A 22,767-nucleotide genomic window follows, 5' to 3' on the forward strand; every position below is an offset into this window, starting at 1 on the left:
ACTGCGGGTCATGTGTCTTATCACCTTCACCCTTCTTTTTCTCCGGAAACTGTTATATTGATAATGTCCTTTTTGTCGGCGCTCTGGCAAAATCAGTCTCATATGTCTTTTAGATAAAAATGACTACAATTTTGAACATGTGCTTCTTCACAGGATGACCATAAGAGGCATCCAGTTTTCCAAATGCTCCTTTTGCAGATCTCACATTTCTTTTTTTATCCACAATGTATGTTGCAGTAATGGAATGTGGTGCAAAATTTGTACATTTAAAAGAGATTCTGAATATTGTTAAAACTTGAACCTTTCCATTGAAGGATTCACATGATTCAACTGCTGAATTGATGTTTGATATAAAATCGCGGTAAGGTACTCAAGGCTTCTTTTGGTTGATTTTTTTCTAAGGTGTAATTTCTACTTTGAAGATTTGGGCCAGTTTTAATCTGGTGTACTTACCCAAGCTGCAGTAATTCCACTGTGCTTTCTTGATGTATACAGCTTACGACTTGACTTCACCCACCATGGTTTCTTAACATTAATAACACAACATCTATAGCAGACTGATTCAGGTAATGTAATTCTTCTTCTACAGATACAAAATCCTACTTCTTGTTTAGTTAGTGTCGTTTTCGATATTTTGTCAATGCATTTAATGCACAGAAAGTACATTATCACTGGAAACATCTTGATTCTAAAACGGCAGTCTTATTCCCAACATGAAGGAAGGTTTATATTACTCTTGTATGGATATGGAAATAGCAAACTTCACTCTCTGTGGCCTGTCAGAAGAAATTTCGGACTCAGACCTTTCCACAAAATACCCTACACCTCAGTCAGTCAACAGGATTCTCACAAAAACTTATAGGTACAGTTGAACCACAAAGTTGGTGAATTGCTCTCTTTGTTGCCTGCTGACAACTGAACTGTGAATTCATATGCCATCCCTTTTATATGCTAGACCAAAGACAAAACTATTTGTATGGTTGCAGATTGTTGTTACATTTTGGAACAATCTGGATGGTTGTACGTAATCCCAGAAGACCTTTCATGGCATACAAGGTTCTATGTAAAGAAAATGCAAACGAATACAAACATTTCACCAGTTCCAACTTCGTTTTATGTATTGCTTTTATTCCATTACATTGAGCACAATGGACCGAGTTTTTTTTTTCTTTCTTTCTTCAAAACAATTATGAAAAACTCTAGAATCAAAGTGGCGTGTTCTCCTTTTCAGGATATGTAGTACATTTAGAGATATAACTTCTGTAAAATTTTCAGAAGTTTTGGGTTTGTCTGAAAGCCAGAAATGGAAATTCTCCTTTTTAGGGAATATAGTACCGTACTGTATGGTGCTGATCACCAGTAAAAGAAGTAAACATTTTTGATTGGTATTTATGATTATTATATATATATATATATATATATATATATATATTGATGTAAAGCACACTCGAGGCGTCATGTCTGGTAGCCTGTATTTCGGGTCAGAATTTCTTTTTATTTCAATACCAATACCAATACTACTACTACTAATAATAATAATAATAATAATAATTTTCTTCCTTCATTATGAATTTTAACATCTGCTAAATTCAGTAACATTTGAGAGTATCAAGGTAACTCGCTACCTGAATTGATATGGACGATGCCGTTAACCGAGAGAATATTCGAACTAGGCGCTCGTGGAACGAGGATGGCGAGGCCCCTACGATATATTCAAACCCCATTAAAACCATAGCAGGAGGTATAAGTGTGTTTTTTTTTTTTTTTTAAAAATTACATGTTCAAATATGAAAGTAACATCAATTAAATTTTCCTCATTCTCACTTCCTGAGTTCTCTCTTGAATATGTTTCTCAACTGAGTCTTCGAGAGAAAAGAGGGAAAAAACAGAAAACTGCTTTCCATTGTCGGTTGAAGATCATTTGCCTTTATCACCTCTGCCTCTGTAATCGATCAGACAATTTATCTTCGATTCTCAGAATTTTTGATTGCGAACAATCCTTACTACAAAGATGTGAAGATTAGTATAACCAATTTAGAATACACCTGGAACACTAAAGACATAACGAAGGATATCAGAGTGATAGAAGTGAGTGAATGTGAAGTTGAGGACGATGATGAATATTACTCAAGCAAAGCAGCAGATGAACAAAATTATGGCATCTGAAGGACAAATGATTAAAGAAACAAATTCGACGAATATTGACATTGATGCTTCTCGGGAGAAGAAAAAAACAATTAAGGAAAGAACAGATTAGGAAGATGGAAGGATGTCTTCTACACTAGTGGCCATAATTGTGAAAATTTTCCCAAAATCATACATTTTCTCTTACAAATGCATTATTTTAAATATTCTAGCATGTTCTATGACTATTCATTTTTTTACCTTCTTGTTTTGTATTTCTACTTTACTTCAGATGTGTTTTTAAAATGAATACTTACAGTTAGAAATATATTCATTTTATTTAAATATATGTGAAATTACTTACACACTTAAAATCAATTTAACACTTATATTTTCTCAAAGTATTCACCATTACACTGTACACACTTTTGCATCCTCGAAAACCACTTTTGGAAGCAGTGTTGCCAGTCTTTTTCTTCAAGTGTTGAAAGTTCATTCTCGTAAGCCACTACAGCTTCTTCAGGGCTGCAAAATCTCTTACCACGCATGCGATCTTTGATCCTGGGGAACAGAAAAAAATCACACGGGGCCAGGTCAGGGCTATACGGCGGATGAGTCATAAGTTTGACCTCCGTAGATTCTAAAAACTGAATTGTGATGTTGGCCGTGTGTGTGGACGCGTTGTCATGATGAAGCTGGATCCCACGCAATCCAGTTCTTGGACGCCGTTCCCGAAGCTTCTGGAACACGTTTGTTAGACAAACAGTGGTGTACCACTGAGCAGTAACAGTCCTTTGTTCTTCAAGTGGAACAGTTGCAACATGGCCAGATTTGGAGAAGAAAGTTGCGACCATCTTCTTCCCCACACTTCTGGGTCGCTTCACTTTCGTGGGTGGATTTTCGTCTGGAAAGATCCAAACTGTAGATTGGCGTTTATTTTCAGGGTCAAATTGATAGATCCAAGTCTCATCACCAGTAACAATGTCAGAGACGCGTCGAGAATTGCCTCCATCAAATCTTGCAAGTATTTCTTCACACCATTCTGCACGCATGCGCTTCTGCTGTTCAGTCAAAGTGTGAGGCACCCAACGAGATGAAACCTTTCTGAGCCGAAGATGATCATGAAGAACTTTTGTTACTGCTGGCGATCCAATGTTCACTGTAGATTCAATGTCCTTGAAAGTTGTTCGAGGATTTTCTCGAACCATTTGTTCCACAGCAGCAATGTTTTCATCTAACACAGTTGTGGCCGGACGTCCAGCTTTCTCTTCATCTTTAAGCGATGTCCGGCCACTTCTCAATTCACCAAACCACCGAAAAATTGTAGCACGGGAAGGAGCAAGGTCCCCAAATGCCCTCTGCAAACGGTCAAGACTTTATGTCTCGTTCAAACCACTTTTGAAATCGTAAAGGATCATTGCCAGAAAATGTTCCCTTTCGAGCTCCATTCTAGACAGCCGAATACTGCTCACATCAACAAACAAGTGAAGGCGATACGGCCACGCCGATAAGCGAGGCGAGTTGAAACTTGCTTCGCTTCTTCGCTCTGGATACCACTACCGAACGCAATAGTTGGAATTCAAATACTGTACCACAACAATACGTATCTCAAAACTTTCGTAGTGACCCTCGTACGCTCTAAAAGCCACATTTAAAAATTTAAATCCTATGTGACATTGCACCACAGGATGACGCAATTCGTTCCTATTGGTCACTAAATAGATCGTTTGATATTTTTAGACCACTCAGTAGCAGTTTTTCCGAAAGTATTGTGTAGCTGACTACAAGTTTCAGTGCACATTTGTTTTTCTCAATGATAAGGACGTGATTAGTGTTTTTAACTTTTACGACCGTGTAACAAAGCATTCAAACAAACCAAAACGTATGCATTGGTCACCAGCAAAGCTGTTAATCTTCGTGAAAAAGGTTATACTTATCAAGAAATGGCCAATAGTTTAGGTGATGGTGCCACGAAATCAGGTATGATGAAAGTGTGTAGCGTTATCATGACACAGGATCAACAAATTCGGCTAAAAGAACTGGCAGAAATCGAAAAGTTTCTGAATATGATGTGCCCAGGATCTGTCACTTGTCGTTGCAAGATATCAGCATCTGCAAAATATATCAATAATATTATTAAATCATCAAGTTTGAAAATATCAGACCAAAACGTCTGAAGAAAGTTGTGTGAAAATGGATTGAGAGTGAGGACCCTAAGGAAAAAGCCATGTATCAACAAAAAACAAAGACAAAAACGTATTGAATGGATTTTAGCACACACAGAATGGACTGATGAACAGTGGAGTAAGGTTATTTGGAGTGACGAGACAAGAATCAGCATCTTTGGAAGTAATGGTGTAAAGTTTGTTCGTAGGCGACCTGACGAAGATCTTTACCACAATGTATTATAGTCACAACGAAGCACACTGTGAGTGTTGTGTGGATTTCCATGACTACATATGGGGTCGGGCGTCTGACTGTAATAAGAAGGCAGCATAGTATCAGGATAATGTGCTGAAAGACAACCTTCTGCCACCGATCCGAGATTTGCTTGGTGGTGATCTTCGAAAATGCATCTTTCAGCAGGATGGCACCCTCTCATACTGAAAAAAAAAAAGCATGAAATGGTTATCTGATCATCAAATTACCGTTCTGCCATAGCCTGGAAAACGTTTTGGTTGGTTTGAATGCTTTGTTACACGGTCATAAAAGTTAAAAAAACTAATCACGTCCTTATCATTGAAAAAAAAAAAAAAGTGCACTGAAACTTGTAATCAGCTACGCAATCTTAGATTTAGACCAATCAGAAAAATTCCTGCTGGTTGGTCTAAAAGTATCATACAATCTACTTAGTGACCAATAGGAATGAATCGCGTTATCCTGTGGTGGAATGTCACATTGGATTTGAATTTTTAAATGTGGCTTTTAGAGCGCAAAATTCTTTTTCTTAATATATATATTATATATATAGGTTAGAGGTTCAATATATTTAAATAAAATGAATATACATATATAAGTAAGCCATACTTATTTAAAAAAAAATCTGAAATAAAGTAGAAATACAAAACAATAAGGCAAAAAAGTAAATGTAGTCATAGAACATGCTAGAATATTGAATCGTCGAAATTTACAGTAAAATACTTGACTGGCCTGCAACTGATTGATTTTTGAGTTTAACATCCCGTTCAGCAGCGAGGCTATATGAGACGTGGACCTACTGATTAATGTGGAATCCGAGTCACATGAGCTCCCGCCGGGAACCGAACCCGGGTCTCCCACGCCACAGGCGCGTACGCTAACCGGTTAGCCACGAAGGAGCTCTGGCCTGCAACTGAAGAGAGCCCGATTAGGGAACTTAGATATCCTGGTTACTTCCAAATGGCATACCCGCATTTATTCCCTTACGGTGTTCCTGATTTCACAATACTCACTAACCCACCATGTAAAATTACACCTTCCCACTTTTAAAAAATACTTTTCTTTACTGACGTGAGATTTAGAAGAGATACGCGAATCAGATTTCACGCTCTCAATACAAGTTAATGACATAAGGCAATCACACAAGGCAACCTTTTTGTTAGGAAAGGCGACATCAAGGACGTATCTATCGAAATTCTGAGGGATCGTCTGAACACCCCTCCTTCATCCTGAACCGATCCCTTATCACGAACGTAATGCACTACAGTGCAAAAATGGATGGAACCAAAGCTTTTGGAGCTCATGTAGCCAGGAGTTAACATATATGGGAAATCAGTTGGGATGTCATACCGTCTTCATAACATCTCATCAGCAGATCACCAATGGATCACTTGTTCATCTTGAAACGTAAAAACAGATCAACAACGGATGAAACTTTGTGTGATAAGCCAGCAGATGTAAAATGGTATTTTGTCAAGCGATTCGAAGCATTTTTAGAAACCGTATTGATCCCTTATCACAAAGTCAAGGATTGTTGGCTCCGCTTCGAGTGGCAATTTAGAGGAAGTCCTCACATTCACGGTCTGTTATGGATCATTGGAACTCCTGATACTAAAGTCATCGAAGAATTACATAAATAGGTGTAGATATAACGAAGGTTGCTCAATTACCGTAATCAGTTTCTTTGATGATAGCTCAAAGTGGTCATTGGTAACTTGTACGCATCCAGAGCCGGGCTCTTGGAGTACAATACTGATACATCTGGTTTCGTCTCCAAATAATGATACAAATTTGCAATGGTAGGATACAACTGTTAGCGTAATGCTTTTGTGTTCCTTAGTAATTGTACAGGGTGGCCCAAAAGTAGATATGCAATACCGTACGATCAGCTCAATGCATTTTATATCATTTCTTCTTGTTATCCATCAGGTAGACTTATTTTTTTTTTATTATTATTATTATTTGTTCTTAATGTGTTTTTACTTATATCTTAAGCTCGGAAGAGCCGAAGCAAATAAACCCATAAACTAGAATGTTATACTTCATCAGTGCAGGGGAGTAAACCTACTTTTGGGCCACCCTGTATATAATATTTGTTAACTTGAAAATCATCCGTTGTCTTTATGTTACTGTAAACTGTTATTAATATTTGGCAGTAAATAAAAACTTTTCAAGTACAAATAGCGAAAATAATTTTACTACTCTTCAGTGTGACCCATGGGTGTTTCTATTTTGTGCAGGTAAATATGCGTCATCTGTTTACACATATCCTTTTTAAGGTCACTTTAACATATAAGGCTCTTTCTATAGATTCTAGAAAATTTTTCAATAATTTGACCTTTTGACCTCGAGAGTGGTCCTAGGTGGCTGGTTCGGTTACTGGATTTCGGTATTGACCTAAGGTATCTATATACAAAATTTCAAACCCCTAGCTGTTATAGGTAAAAAGTTATCTTTTTTATAGAGAAACGTATTTCACCCCATTTGCGAATTTGTATAGCTCGTACCTCGCCATATTATTCGAATTCCAGTTTCCTGCAGCTATTGATGCTAATGCAGATCAAAAAGTTAAGAGAAATTAATGGTTTTAAATTTAAGAAAACTACCGGTATGTGGCTATAGCTTAATAGGAATTTCAAGTGAGTGGTAAGTTGAAGTAAATAATCTTGCAAGTTTATAACCACAACAATAAAATACAAGTGTTCTCCAATAGTGAAAACAAATCTACAATTAGTTCTACCTCACATATGCAGTTACAAAGTTCTTGTGCAAACATTTCACATTAACAAGATTTTAAACCTTATAATTTTTCGATAAGGGGCACAAGTAAGGAGTGCAAAGATTCAGAAATTTTCGAACACGATAGTATATCACTGCAAGAAGCTCCCATCTGGAACGTGGATTACGCCAAGTAACATTTGATTTTTTTTTTTTCCAGTTTAGCGTCCCTTTCATCAGTGAGGTTATTTTAGACGTGGACATACGACATAACATGAAACACATGAAGTCCTGTCGGGAATCGAACCCGGGCTTCCCACGCCAAAGGCGCGTATGCTAACCTCTCAGCAACGAGAGAGCTCGCCATCGTATTAAAATAAGTCGCGCTGAATTAAACATTACTCTATCTTATATACCAAAAAGATTCTACAGTCTATTCTCACTTACCTCCCACATACTCGGTATCTCTGCGCTACCATAGAGGACTTCTTGTTCCCAACAATAAGCAGCCTGCAAGGTCATATCGTCTTCTGCTTCAGTCTCTAAACTACTATTTAAAATTTCCGAGTCTACGCTGAACGATTCATCAACTGATCCCTTTTGCACGTCAGTATGTACTGTGCACTCAATCTCACTATTCTCATCATCATGCACTTTTTCTAGGTCAGACTTACACTTTTGCACTAATTGATCCTCTGAGCGATTCTGTGGAAGTTCTTCATTTGCGCAGTTTGAGGCTTCACATGCTATAGGGAGACTGTCAGTTTCTACTGATCCCTTTGGCACATCACTATTAAATCTGGGCTCAATCTCACTTTTCCCATCGTGAACTTTTTCCACGTCAGATTTACACATTTGCACTAATTGATCCTCTGAGTGATTTTGTGAAAGTTCTTCGTCTACGCAGTTTGAGGAATCAAGGTCCATAGGCGGACTCTCAGTTTGCACTAATTGATTATCTGAGTGATTTTGTGAAAGTTCTTCGTCTACGCAGTTTGAGGAATCAAGGTCTATAGGCGGACTCTCAGTTTCTACTGATCCCTTTTTTCCATCACTACTAAATCTCGACTCCATCTCACTATTCGCATCATTATGCACTTTTTCCAGGTCAGACTTACACTTTTGCACTAATTGATTATCTGAGTGATTTTGTGAAAGTTCTTCGTCTACGCAGTTTGAGGAATCAAGGTCTATAGGCGGACTCTCAGTTTGCACTAATTGATTATCTGAGTGATTTTGTGAAAGTTCTTCGTCTACGCAGTTTGAGGAATCAAGGTCCATAGGCGGACTCTCAGTTTGCACTAATTGATTATCTGAGTGATTTTGTGAAAGTTCTTCGTCTACGCAGTTTGAGGAATCAAGATCTATAGGCGGACTCTCAGTTTGCACTAACTGATTATCTGAGTGATTTTGTGAAAGTTCTTCGTCTACGCAATTTGAGGAATCAAGGTCTATAGGCGGACTCTCAGTTTGCACTAATTGATTATCTGAGTGATTTTGTGAAAGTTCTTCGTCTACGCAGTTTGAGGAATCAAGGTCCATAGGCGGACTCTCAGTTTGCACTAATTGATTATCTGAGTGATTTTGTGAAAGTTCTTCGTCTACGCAGTTTGAGGAATCAAGATCTATAGGCGGACTCTCAGTTTGCACTAATTGATTATCTGAGTGATTTTGTGAAAGTTCTTCGTCTACGCAGTTTGAGGAATCAAGGTCCATAGGCGGACTCTCAGTTTGCACTAATTGATTATCTGAGTGATTTTGTGAAAGTTCTTCGTCTACGCAGTTTGAGGAATCAAGGTCCATAGGCGGACTCTCAGTTTGCACTAATTGATTATCTGAGTGATTTTGTGAAAGTTCTTCGTCTACGCAGTTTGAGGAATCAAGATCTATAGGCGGACTCTCAGTTTGCACTAATTGATTATCTGAGTGATTTTGTGAAAGTTCTTCGTCTACGCAGTTTGAGGAATCAAGGTCTATAGGCGGACTCTCAGTTTCTACTGATCCCTTTTTTCCATCACTACTAAATCTCGACTCTATCTCACTATTCGCATCATTATGCACTTTTTCCAGGTCAGAAATCACCAATTGATCCTCTGAGCCATTGCATGAAAGTTCGTTAATGGAGCTTGATAATTCAATGGTCATCGGCGGACTTTCCGTTTCTACTGACTCCTTTTTCTCATCATTACTAGATGTGGAATCATTTTCATTAATAACATTCTTTTGCTCAGCTTCTAGGTCAGCCATATTGTTTTCGCTCCAAGCATGTAGCGAAAATCAACACCTAAATAAGAAAGAAAAAAAAAATCAATGGTACAATAAAAATTAAATACAAATCGTATTATATACTAGGGTAACACCCCCAGTAATTGACACCTTTTGAAAATAATGTCTGTAATAAGATTATGAAGAACTCGAAGTTCCTTTATTGTCATCTGTTGGTAGCCACCAGACTTTTCTATGCCTTGGTAATTTATGTTCTGGCCAATAGATGGTCCTACTTGTTTATTTCTGTTGAGTCACATGGTGCTGCAAGTAAGTGTCTGTGTACTATGAATTCTGCTCCTAATAAGGTAACTATCAATTGAATCCATTATTTTTTGTAACCATCTTCGAAGTTACATCACTGTTAATTAATAGATTAATACTCGACAGTATTTGTCACATTATTAACTAAATATTTAGTGGAAAATAATTATTTGTCCTTGTTTAAGGGGATATGTCAATCACTGGAACAAAAAAGCCAATTTTCCAATAATTGACACACCATGCCAATTACTGATTTTATCAACAAGTGTAAAGTTCGTTACATGACATACTTTTAGAAGGAAGTACAAGCATTAATAATGCACATAAAAACATTTTACGTTAAAATGTGCAAGTATACCAGTAACTGATATAGCATTTGTCAATCACTAGATCCAGCATGTGAAACACTAGTATAAGCTCTAGAAAACCACATCTAGAGGTGCGTACTGCATTTCATTAGAAGTTTAATCTGGAGTCTTTTATCTCTCCAGAATTATTGACTCAATTTCAAGACAAAAGCAATGATGGCAGTGAGTGGGATGGTGCTGAAAATGCTCAAGAATTGTACAATGTGTGGAGGAAAGTTAAAAACGCAAACATTACATACCCGCGAGAAGAAACCAATAAACAATTTCCATCTAGTAAAATGTAAATTGAACCACATTGCTCTGCTGAATTAAATAGAATTAAACAAAATAAATAAATAAATAATAATAATTTTTAAAAAATGCCAACTACAAAGCAAAATACTGAGTTCAGAAGGCCTTAGGGGGCAGAAAGTGTAGAGACAAAATTTGTTGTCCAGGATTCTAATGTTAGCTCTATACGTGGGAATCAAGTTGTTACAATGACATAAGTTCATACTATGGAATCTTTATTCACTCATCAAGAAAACATTGTTCCATCCAGTACAAAATCTTTGCCTCCAGGTGAAACCACTGATTCAAGTGTTGGCTGTCCTTTCGAAAGAGCTTTATTTTGGCCAGAGACGAGGCAAAAGAAATGAAATTGGGCAGGAAACATGGAATGAAAGTGCCAACTGTGGTAACGACTGATGAACGCAGATAGTACTATAGGAAACTAGAGGGAGAGGAGGAGAAAAAAAAAAAGAGAAAAGCTGCAACACAAACTACAAAGGGAGAAAAAGAAGTCAAGCAAAGACAAATATCCTGCATTCCAACACAAAGTAATGTGATTAACAAGCAAAATAATAATAAAATAAAATTCACGATTCTGATAGTTTCAGCATTACCTACAATGCTACTTGTTATTCTTGTCCTCATATTGATTCACCACATAGTGAAGAGGAAGAAAATGAGACATTAAAAAGTGGACCAACACCTACTAAAAGTTTAGAAAGAGAACAGTATTATGGTGTTTGTTATGAAGAGAAATTCTATGTAGATCGCATTATTGTAATCGATGAACACCAATCAGTTGTCAAGTCCTTAAGGGAAACGTATAAAAACACATTTACTTGGCCAGTAAAAGATGATACAGACACTGTTGATAATACATTTATCTTCTTTGGGCACCTGAAGCTCAATGGCAGCAATCCAGCACGAGTACTGAACAGTATTAAGTATAACTACCAAAAATGTAAACCAAATTTGCAGTCTGCACTCAAAATATAACAGTTTGAGTTCTGATTTCTTGTTGTAGATCATATTTTGTGGCAAAGAGATTCTTTAAAATTTTATTATTGTAAGAATTCTTTGTTAATAGTTTGCAAGATATTATGTCCATGCTTTGTGGCACTTTTTTATTTTATTTATTTATTTATTTTATTTTTTTTTTAAATTACAAAAGGCTGTCAATTACTGGATTCAACATTGTAAATTATTAGATTTTTGTACTTTACACAGTGTCAATAACTGCTGATATTGTCATATGTTAGTAATGATGATATAATTGAAAACCCATCTTTCCGAAATATTCTGAAAGTGGTGAAAGAGAACAAGTCACCAGAAACATTGGTTATAAACACAACACAAACAATGGTGAGTTTATACTCATTAGTATACTGTAACATTGATATTTTCTTTTTATTACTTTTTCCCACCTATCATCTCCACAGTTTTACCAAAAACCTAATTAAAAGGTACAAAATAATGAAAAGCTGCACTGCATAAAATTATATTCAGCTCTTACATATTGAAAAAAGTTAATGTCCAATTACATACGGGCGAAACACAGAAGAAACAAGCTGCAAATGTCTTATATTCCTATATATATATATACAATTTTAGTACTAACTATATCAAGTATTTCACACTGCTAGTAGTATAACGTTGATTTTGAGCTCTAAGGCTACATAAATACACGGAATTTCAACTTAATGCGGGATCCAAAACATAAGCTCCCATCAGGAATCAAAACCGGAATTGGCAAATAGTCCCGACGGAGCTCGAAATATTTCCACGTGCAATGCTATATATATTTAGTTCGTTCAATAATGATTGGCACTCCCCCCTATAACTGGTGCCAAGAAGCAGTTGGAAATGTTTGCTGATGTATGCATTAAGATAGACTATAGTACTATCAAACCCCACTAAATAGTTTTGTTTCTTTCCGTACGTGGCACATTGTAGCAGCAGCAGTTCCAACTTGCCAGGACGCTGGTGAACAGCGAAAAGACAGCATGGAAGCAGACACACATGGGCAACAGTGGACAGTCTGGTTTCTCTGGACGGAAGGAGTGAATACTCCAGACATCCACAACAGACTATTAGCCGTATGTGGGGACACAGCACCAAGTCGCAGATCTGTGTTTCGTTGGGTATCCAAATTCAAAGAAGGCAAAGACAGTGCTGCAAAATACAAAAGCACTGGGCGTCCTGCAACTGCACGCAGACCAAGCAATGCCGCGCGAATGAACGATTTGATAATGGAGCACAGGAGAATTACGTTTGATGAACTAGAGAAAGAAACAAGTCTATCACGGGGTTCCCTCTACACTATTAATCATGAGGATTTGAAGCTGCACAAAGTGTGTGCACAATGGGTGCCTCATGACCTCACCGTTGAACAGAAACAAAAGCGTGTGAAGATTTGCCAGCAGCTGATGCAACAGTACAGTGAAAATCTGACAGTTCTTTGAGCGTCTGGTCACCGTCGACGAAACTTGGTTCCTCTACGAGACTCCAGAAAAGAAACGCCAGTCCTTGGAATGGAGGCATACTGAAAACCCTCGTCCAAAGAAGGCACAGATGGGATTATTCGTGCGGAAACAAATGGCGACCGTTTTCTGGGATCAGGAAGGGATACTGCTGGTGGAATGGCTCCCTCCCAATACGTCCATCGACAGAGAGAGCTACTGCAGTTCACTGCATAGACTCCACCGATGCATCCAACAACGCCGACGAGGAAAATGGAGCCGTGGCGTTCTTCTCTAATATGACAATCGCCAGACAACTGCCACAGTGCATGAACTAGGGTTTAGTGTATTGCCGCGTCCTCCATATTCGCCGGATCTGGCTCCTAGCGACTATGCTTTATTCGATACAATGAAAGAGCGCATGAGAGGTAAAAAGTTCAACACAAATGATGAACTTCACACATTTGTCCGCCAGTGGCAGAGAGATACCCCCAAAGAATGGTTTGCTGCACAAATAAGGAAGCTTCCAGAACCGTGGCAAAGGTGCATAGACATTACCGGGGAATACCTCTAAAATAAACTGTAATCGTTTGTTCAATAAATGGTTCCTGTGAAAACAAATTAATTGTAGTGCCAATAATTTCTGAATGCCCCAAGTGTATATATATCTTTTAATGAAGCAAACCAAGGAAATCCTTCGACCGTTGTTGGTAAATACCAGGGTTGGCTGGTTTAAACCTAGGTGGTTTAAACCAAAAAACGAAAAATGTCAGTAAAAGTGTAAGTGTTCGTAAAATCTTGTACACACACACACACACACTTGTGGGTTATCACGTTTCAATCCCGTATATGATTCATATTATATTCAGACGTAAATTTCCCATTCATCACTCAAATTGGTTGTTCTACAAAAGCAACGTTTTTTTAAACAAAAAAATAAGTTTATGAATGTTTCTTTTGAGAGTTTTTATAGTTTGTTATTACTGTTATGCAATTACAATCAAAGAAAATTCTAAATATTGTTTCGTTTTAATAATTTTTACTATTGATAAGTACATCGAAATGCCATACTTTTTTGGGAGGGGGTATAAACCCCACGAGACGCATTTATTGAAATCAGAAGTATCTTTGGTATCTGTTTATGTGCAAATGAGTCAAAACCAAAGTGGAGTCAAATAATTCGTATCTTTATTCACTTTTCTTACTGATATGCAAATTAAGTCGTCGTATTTCTTTAACTTGGACTAATAAAAATCTAAGTGAACTAACTTGGACTAAATTAGTTCTTCTGTACTCTGCAGTACTTTGAATCTGTATAATGGTTTCACGTGTGCAATTGTTTCTTTTTGTCTTGAAATTGCTCTTGACAACTATATTAACAAGTATGTAAAGATCAGTACAACGTATTTTTATCAGGAATCCTTCGTGAGTGAGCTGGCAGACGTATCGCATTTGTGGCCAATTAGTTCCGGTTTCGAGTTCAAATGGAGGACAATTTCTCCCGGATGTAAGCCGAGAAGCGGTTTGGATTCCGCTTTAAGCTTATGTGACTAATTCCAGTATAACCAGGTTGTTGCATAATAACACCAAGGCGAAATAAACTTATTTCTGTCCATGTGTGATATAAATACATAGAGCAAAACCAAGAAAAAAACCTGGTTTAAACCAAAATAAAAAAGTTTTTTTTTTTTTTTTTTTCAATGAAATCACGGTTTTTGCAAACACTGGTAAATACTGGTATTGGTAATGTAGTGCAACGCTGGGAAAACACTCATTGCACCTCTTTTCCCAGCCGAAGAAAACCGACCCAAAATTAGTTCAGTCTCTCGCCTGCTTAGAATTGTCAAGTTACTCACTGCCATGAGACACGAAATCTGGTCTCATATACATATCTTGGGTAGGCTACGAGACCTGTTTTCAGGTTTCACTACAACTGCTTCAGACCTTGAGGTCTTTATCAATACCTCACCTCGTACATGATATATGGATTCAAATATTCGTTTGGCCTCAGAAAGTTGCAAAGTGATCGTAGTCCATGGATTTTTTTATATTATGTGTTTACAATATAGAAGTAAACAAAAATCACAGAAATAATGGTAATTTTAAAATTTCGCGGCGTGGCCCCAAGCTAAGGAAACCAATTTACCCCCGTGGCAGTCAATCTGCTAAGACGTAAATAAAAACAGCAGCATTCACAACAATTTGTAAACAAACAGAAAATTTGTAGTAATTTATATGCTAATGAACACGATACGAAAAAAACAAAAAGAAAAAAACTGCCTCTATGTTTCCTTCCGAGCGAAGACACATGTATGTGTTTTCTGAATCAACGAAGCGGTAGATATAAATTTCTATAACAGATCGTTTCACTATGTGTGTGTGTGTGTGTGGTGGTGATATAAGGTGGTGTCTTGTTCTGTTCAGATTGAGCTATCAAGATTGTCTTATAATTGTTTCTCTTACTACAATTTGTTGGATAATTTGGAATTCGGCGTCTCGTTCAGCATCATGGTTATACAAGACATGGACCAACAAATTGCCTAGGGATCCGATCATAAGACATCCCACATCAAAGGCGGCTACGCTACCAATATAGCCAGGATAGAGCTTCTCTTGTACTATTATTAAAACAAAGGATTAAAGATCATATCCTGACACGAGACTAAGTCAAAAGGCTTGGAATATTTCACAACCCAAAGAGCACATGCGTGTATATGCCGTGATCGATCGTAAGTATAGGGTCAAACTGGCCCAAGAAATAGTATGGCAAGCAAGCAATTTAATATTGACGATGATTCCTCAAGGTTTGATACATGAACTCGGACCCGAACTCGAACTACTATATGGTTTCGAACTCGGAAATAACTTTGCAACACCAACCCAAAACATTTGTCTTTCGAAAGGAGTAGTAGTGAACCACAACACAGCCACCCGTTGGTTTCGTGGAGGTTGTAAAAGTGTCTAAGATTAGCCTAAGTCCGGCCGCCCCAGAGTAACAGATTCTGAGGTCATACAACACGCCACTGACGAAAATCCATTCACCAGCACACGACAATTAAACCAACTCACTGTAGTACTGAACTCGAGAAAACTGTCAGGAGTTGTCGCATTGTGACACATGAGTTGACCCCAGCTCAGGGGCAGAGGAGAGTGCACGTGTGCCGACACCTACTGTAAAATCCTCGTGATATGCGGTCACTGAAATAGATTTTCAATGTGTCGAAAGTTTTTTTTTTTTTTTTTTACTTTTTTTTTTAAATCCAAATGTGCAAAAACAGTAGTTGGGAAAGGCCAACTTCCAGAACTGGTGGTCAAACGGCTGTTTCGAGCATACAATCAAGCTCTGTGGGGGTGGAACTATGATGGGGTAACCCACTTCGAGTTCGTTCCTAACGGTCGTACCACCAATATGGACCTTTATTCCGAACAGTTGGGATTGGATATATGCAAACATATCGTCCATTGGTGAACCGAAATCGCGCCTTGATGCAACAGGATAACGCAAAACCACACTCGGCTCGAAAAACGCAACAAAAAATGCAGAAACCTAATTGTCTCTCTCGGCATAGTCCTGACCTTCTCCCTCTGGATTACTATCTGTTTCAGTCTATGGTGCGTTTCTTGAAATCCGATTTTTCACCAACCACTAGGAGGATGAAACAGAAGTGACTGACTTGTTTGCCCCTAAAGACAAGACGTGATAGGAAGATGGATGCTGACAGTCCCTTTGAATGATAATGTGCTTTCATTGTATTGTAATAAATATAGGCATGCTGTGTACTAGAATATTGCAGGACACTTATTCTTGTAATTAACTCTATAGATTTAAACAAAGGTTTCCTCTCTTCACAGTATGGCGCGTCCTCTGGATGTGGATCGAGATATAGAGGTTAGCTGCGAATATATTGGATGAACAATTGCGAACAGATGACAAGGGGTGGTCCTCCAACTTGGAAGTTTGGCATGAGGCTAAAAACCTCATCCAGCAGCGAAATAAGTTCAGAAACATTTACAGAAGATCGGACCAGGACTCATAACTTGAGACAACCCCAGCAAAGTAAAAGGGACAAAAAGATTTGGAATATGGAATATGAAGTCTTCACAGGTGCACTAAAATCCGTACGAGTGAGCTAGAGGAATATAGGATGTATCAAGTGGAGGTTCAGGAAGTTAGATGGGAAGGAAAGGGAGAAGTGAAGTCCGGAAATTTTGCGTTCTTTTAAGGGAAAGAAATAGAATTCACTAACTAGGAACAGTTTTTTTTTTTTTTTTCGCAAACGAATAATACCAGAAATTAAACGGGTTGAATTTGTTAATGATACACATTATTTTATTATTCTTAAGGGTCGGTGGTATGATACTATTGTTAAATGTACATACCCCAACAGAAAATAAGGATGATGATATAAAAGACAGTTTTTACGAAGAAGTAGAACGGGTATTAGATCAAGTCCTGCGATACTATATGAAAACTCTATTAGTGGATTTCAATGCGAGGTAGGGCGAGATGATATTTTCAAACCAATGATAGGGAATGAAAGTCTACATAAGGAAAGTAATGACTACGGCGTTAGGCTCGTGAACTATGCCATATCCAAAAACCTTATCGCGAAGAGTAAGAGAGATAATTCCTACATCGCGATGTTTATAACTATACTTGGACTTCATCAGACGGAAATACACATAATCAAATTGATCACATTTTAGTAGATAGAAGAAGACAGTCTAGTGTAACTGATATTCGGTCGTTCAGAGGAGCTGACAGACACTGATTACTACCTAGTAGCAGCGATAAAAGAGCGAGACTATTGTTGAATAAAAATAAAAAAATAAAATAATCAACATCTGAAAGCGGAGAGGTTTAATTTAAAGAAATTAGAAAAGAGTCACTTGAGAGGGTAATACCAAATTGAAGTGTCGAATAGATTCTCGGTGATACCAGGTTAAATTGTCGAACAAATAATCAGTTTTAGAAGGTTCGGAGTGCACTAGTGTTGAGGATACTTGGGTTGAAATTAGGGATAGCATTAGAATCTTAAATACATAGGAACAAACCATGGTTCGACCAGAAATGCACTAAACCAGCAGAGAAGAGAAAAGAAGCAAAACTGCGTTGAGTACAAAATCCGAACGAGATAACTAAAAAAGAGGGCAAACTCCCAAAACTTTTACAACAAAGAAACGTGAATTTTTAAAAGCTAAAATTAATGAACTTGAAGATATCAATAAAAACAAAAACATTCAGGGTATACATAAAGGCTTCAACGAATTCAAGAAAGTCTTATCAATCTCGCGCTTATATACTAAACCACGAAACAATCCTCACTGATACAGACAGCATCTTGAATAAAGAGAAAGATTTATTTAACAAGCAGCCAATAACTAATGTTCTTGGAGAAAAGGAAATGCACACAACAGAACTGCAAATTCCAGAGCCTAACTGAATCGAAACAGAAATCGCTATAAGTAAATTAAAGGAACACAAATCTCCGGGTGTAGACAAAATTCCGGGTGAGTTAATTTAAGCTGGAGGGGAAAAGTTGTAGAACAAAATACACAAATTCATTCTTCTTATCTGAAACAAAGAAGAATTGCCTCAAGAGTGGAAAAAATCAATCATTGTTCCAATTCACAAGATAAGCGACAGAACTAATTGTAATAATTATCGAGGCATTTCTCTTCTGTCAACATCCCATAAAATCCTTTCAAACGTTTTATTTGCAAGATTAACCCCATACATAGATGAAATTGTTGGAGATTATCAGTACGGATTTAGACGAAATCGATAACTATCGGCCAGATATTAACCATTCGACAAATACTCGAAAAGAAATGGGGATTAAATACCCCGGTACATCAACTATTTATTGATTTTAGAAAAGCGTACGACTCGGTTAGGAGGGATACATTATACAACGTTCTTACAGAACTTGGAATACCGAGAAAGCTAATTAGACTAATTAAGATATGTTTAAATGAATTCCAAAGTAAAGTCCGGGTAGGAAAATTTGTGTCCACGAGCTTTCACGTCGAAAATGGCCTGAAACAAGGAGATGCGTTGTCGCCATTATTATTTAACTTCGTTCTGGAATACGCTATAAGGAAAATCAGAGATAGCAACCACGTCTAGAGCTGACTGGTATTCACCAGGTTAAGGCGTATGCTTATTACGTAAATATGATAGGAGAACAATAGAGATAAATGCAGAGATCTTATTAAACGCTTGCAGGGACATGGGTTTAGAAGTAAATGCTGAGAAAACTAAATACATGGAAATTTGCCAGGATCAAAACACTACCCCCACAGCAGAACATGCCGCGATCTGCGATGTGATCACAGAAAATTTGCCAGAGGAAAAAAAAAAAAAAAAAAAAAAAAATGCCAACAGAAGAGTATAAAAAAATGCCTATGTGTAGATGTCTTAAATGCACGGACGACTCGCATAAATATAGTTTGAACCTTTTTTTTTTTTAACGTCGCGTAACGCGTATTTTTTAACAATCACAAGTGTTTCTTCTGCACAAAATTTTTGACTTATAAAAGCCCATCGCAGAAAGACAAAGAATGTTCTGCCATCGGGAACACTATAAATTATGGATGCGTCAAAATATCAAATAATACTTTCAACGGAGTAGATACTTCTAAGTATCTAGTATCAATGTTAATAGACCAAAACAATATCCAAAAGGAAATTAAATATTGACTGAAAGCAGGGAATTGGTGTTGTTATTCAGTTCAAAATCTTTCGTCGTCGTGAATTCTGTCGGGAAAGTTGACATTTAAAATATATAAAACGGTAATCGTGCCTATTGGGGTGTATGGTGGTGAAACATGGTCGCTTACTCTGAAAGAAGAACGTAGACTGAAAATATCTGAATAAAATCCTGAGACGAATATTCAGACCTAAGAGGAACGGGAATGGCGGAAACTTCATAACGAGAAACTGCGTAATTTATATCGTTTATTAAACATTGTTAGAGTCATTAAGTCTAGGAGGCTCAGGTGAGAAGGTCGTGTAGCCGGAATGACAGAAAGTAAGAACGCATTTAAAGTTTTAACTGGAAACCCAATCGAGAAACGACCATTACGAAGACCTAGGCGCAGATGGGAGGACAATGTCAACATAGATCTCGCAGAAATAAGAGTACAAGGCAGAAATTGGGTCCAGTTGGCTAAGGACAGAAGTCAATGGAGAGCTTCTGTGAGCGTGGCATTCAACTTCCGGGTTCCATAGGCCATGGCGTGAGTGAGTTTGTTAGATTCAAACATCAGAATACTAATTAATAGTGTGACAAGAATAAATTATCCGAACACGAATTCAGTCTTCTAGTGTATAAACTTATACTGTGTATAGTTATTTTATGGAGATTGCATATAGTAAGTCTAATGACGTTTACATGATGTTTAATTGTTTCTAGCTCATTACTTTTAGTTGTGAAATAATGGATTTTATATTATAAATTTTCATTTTTGTGTGGTTGTAAAGTAAATCAGATCTCGAAATTTAAGTATTAATCCATTGATGTCACAAAAGAAAATAAGGTTAATTGCAACTTTTAGCTTAGGTAAGCGATTACGATTATTGCATATAAAAGTGAATTGACGCATAATTAAACATTAATGTTAGTCTTACCTCAGAAAGTACCATGGTATTAAATTACTGAACAGTTTTGATAGGAGAATCAACATTTTAAAGCTCTACTGGCATCGTTCAGATGCGCAGCCTAGTTACGACGTTTTTCGGGAAAGTACAATATTAATATTTAATTATGTTAACTCATTCTATAAGAAATAATCTTATGCACTCACGTAAACTACCAGTTGGAATTGACCTCTTGACTTCTGTAACATTCCTGCATTAATACTTTCATTTCCGGACTTGGTTTACTTCATAACCAAAACAAATCTAAAGTTTTACGTCTAAAGAATTTTAGAACTTGAAGTAATATGCTACAAACAACGTAACATGATGTAAACGTCATTACAACATGCAATCTCCATAAAATAACTATATATATAAATCTGATTTAAACCACTCGCTGAACAATAAGTTTATTGTAAATATATATGTGTATGATTTTTTCTTTTGGGGGGGTATGTTTAGTACAAGGGGTCCAGAAGCACGGAAAAAACACAAAATTTACAGGAGAAATGAGTGATGCAAGTACTTAGACGTAACATAACGTAATCAAATCTACCCTAACCTACCATAAACTAACTTAAGCTAACCTGAACTAACCTAAACTAACGTAATATTAATAGAAATAAGCGAAATTCTATCATTTTTTTGGAAAATTATGCAAGAGTCCTACACTAATATAACACAAACTAAACTAACCAACCCTACCCTAAACTAACCGAATGTGAACAGAAATTACCAAAATTATAACATTTTGTTTAGAGAAAGGAGCTGGACCCCTTCTGCTAAACATTGTTTTTTTTTTTTCTTTCTTCAATAAACGTATTATTTTGCTCAGCGAGTAGTTTAAATCAGATTTAAGTCTGTTAAAAGCAGAACTTGTACAATGTAAAATATTACAACTATACACAGTACATACACTAGAACACTGAACTGCAGGTACGGAAGCTGAGTTAAAGTTACGTAAACCTGTCAGTGCATCTTTCGTGTCCTATCTCTATGTGCTACTCGCCTATATAGATTAGTAGCTAGGTTAGATCCTATCTGTACCAAAGTTTTAATATTTAATTCATACAGTATTGCCGAGCGAGCGTCAGCGAGTGAAGGCGGGTTAGAGCCCCGCAGGGCACGTTGTTTTCTGTCTTTATCACGGCTAAACGGGAAGGGGGACTTGTGTTCTAGAACCTTGCCGACAATAACTACTCTTCTCATGTAAACACAACCAGTAAATACTGTTATAGTGGTGGCATTAGGAAAGGAATTTCTTAAAAAGCTGAATTTATATTCCTCCAGTTACACTATACTATAGAAAATACCTCTATGCAAACCTATAGTAAACGTGCACGAATACGATCTAATTTATTGAAGCTAATATTCCCAACATACAATCACTTAATATTCAAATGTCTAAATCTATCTGTAAAATTTAGGAATTATCAGCATGTGATCTTTAACCTTTTGTCTGTAGTAATAGCAGTACGAGAAAAGCATATACGCCCTTGATGCGGAAGACATGATTGGATCCCTAAGTAAGCTGTAAATGCACGTCTTGTATAACTTCGGTGTTACAAGGAATATCAAACTCCAAATCAACCAACTGGATTAATTATGTATTCTGGGGGACAAAACTAGGTGAAAAATAAGGTTTACAGGAGAAACGAGGAAGCAGTTTTAATGTACGGATCCACAGATTTTAAAATGTACGTAAAAATTTGAGGAAGTCTTTAATTTGCCAACTTTCTGTCGAGAACGGAACCCAACAAACCCCTGCGGGACTTCTAACCCGTTCCTATTACTACTACCACTTATACTATGGATCCGTATAGTAAAACTGCACGGAAACGAGAGGTTGTTACGGAAGGGTAACTAATGTGTGAGTAAACTGTGAAGTGAACAGAATAGAAATGCAGTATGTGTCATGAAGGAACACAAACTGTTGCCGGGAGGGGAAGCCAAAACTAGGTAAAAAGAAATAAAAAAGGTTCCGTTGCCGATTTATACTAACCGTGAATATAAGTACAAAGTTATACTTCCCGTGAAACATCTAACCTAACTGAAGCTAACAAACTAACCAAAATTAGGCGATATTTAGCCAAAAAGTATCAATTTTTAGAAAAAAAAAAATGTCAGGCCTCCAAAAAGCAGAATTTATCCTAACCAACTAATGGCAGCAAGAGAATTATGCAGTAACCAATATTGCTCGACCTAAAACAAAACTCTTGTCCACTTTGAATCTTCACAA

At 37.2% G+C, this 22,767-nt stretch overlaps 2 protein-coding genes across 3 annotated transcripts in view; one reads left to right on the plus strand and one right to left on the minus strand.

Moving 5' to 3' along the window:
• Nucleotides 1–22,767, minus strand: part of LOC145688156 (uncharacterized) — a 95,831-nt gene that overhangs the window by 72,117 nt on the left and 947 nt on the right. For both annotated transcript variants that reach the window (XM_081761978.1, XM_081761979.1), the window contains exon 2: nt 7,708–9,544. In XM_081761978.1, the coding sequence (XP_081618104.1) occupies nt 7,708–9,507 (1,800 nt within the window). In that variant the 5' untranslated portion in view covers nt 9,508–9,544. The remainder of the gene's footprint in view (nt 1–7,707; nt 9,545–22,767) is intronic.
• LOC145687280 (protein GVQW3-like) lies at nt 12,431–12,889 on the plus strand. The gene has a single exon (XM_081760753.1). The coding sequence runs from the start codon at nt 12,431–12,433 to the stop codon at nt 12,887–12,889; it is 459 nt and encodes a 152-aa protein (XP_081616879.1).

The sequence above is a fragment of the Thermobia domestica genome, chromosome 6 (assembly GCF_964235325.1).
Source record: "Thermobia domestica chromosome 6, izTheDome1.hap1.1, whole genome shotgun sequence".
NCBI classification, from domain to species: domain Eukaryota; kingdom Metazoa; phylum Arthropoda; class Insecta; order Zygentoma; family Lepismatidae; genus Thermobia; species Thermobia domestica.

Excerpts from the sequence above, each read along its gene's own strand:
- LOC145687280 (XM_081760753.1), top strand. The coding sequence starts at position 12,431 with ATGGAAGCAGACACACATGGGCAACAGTGGACAGTCTGGTTTCTCTGG.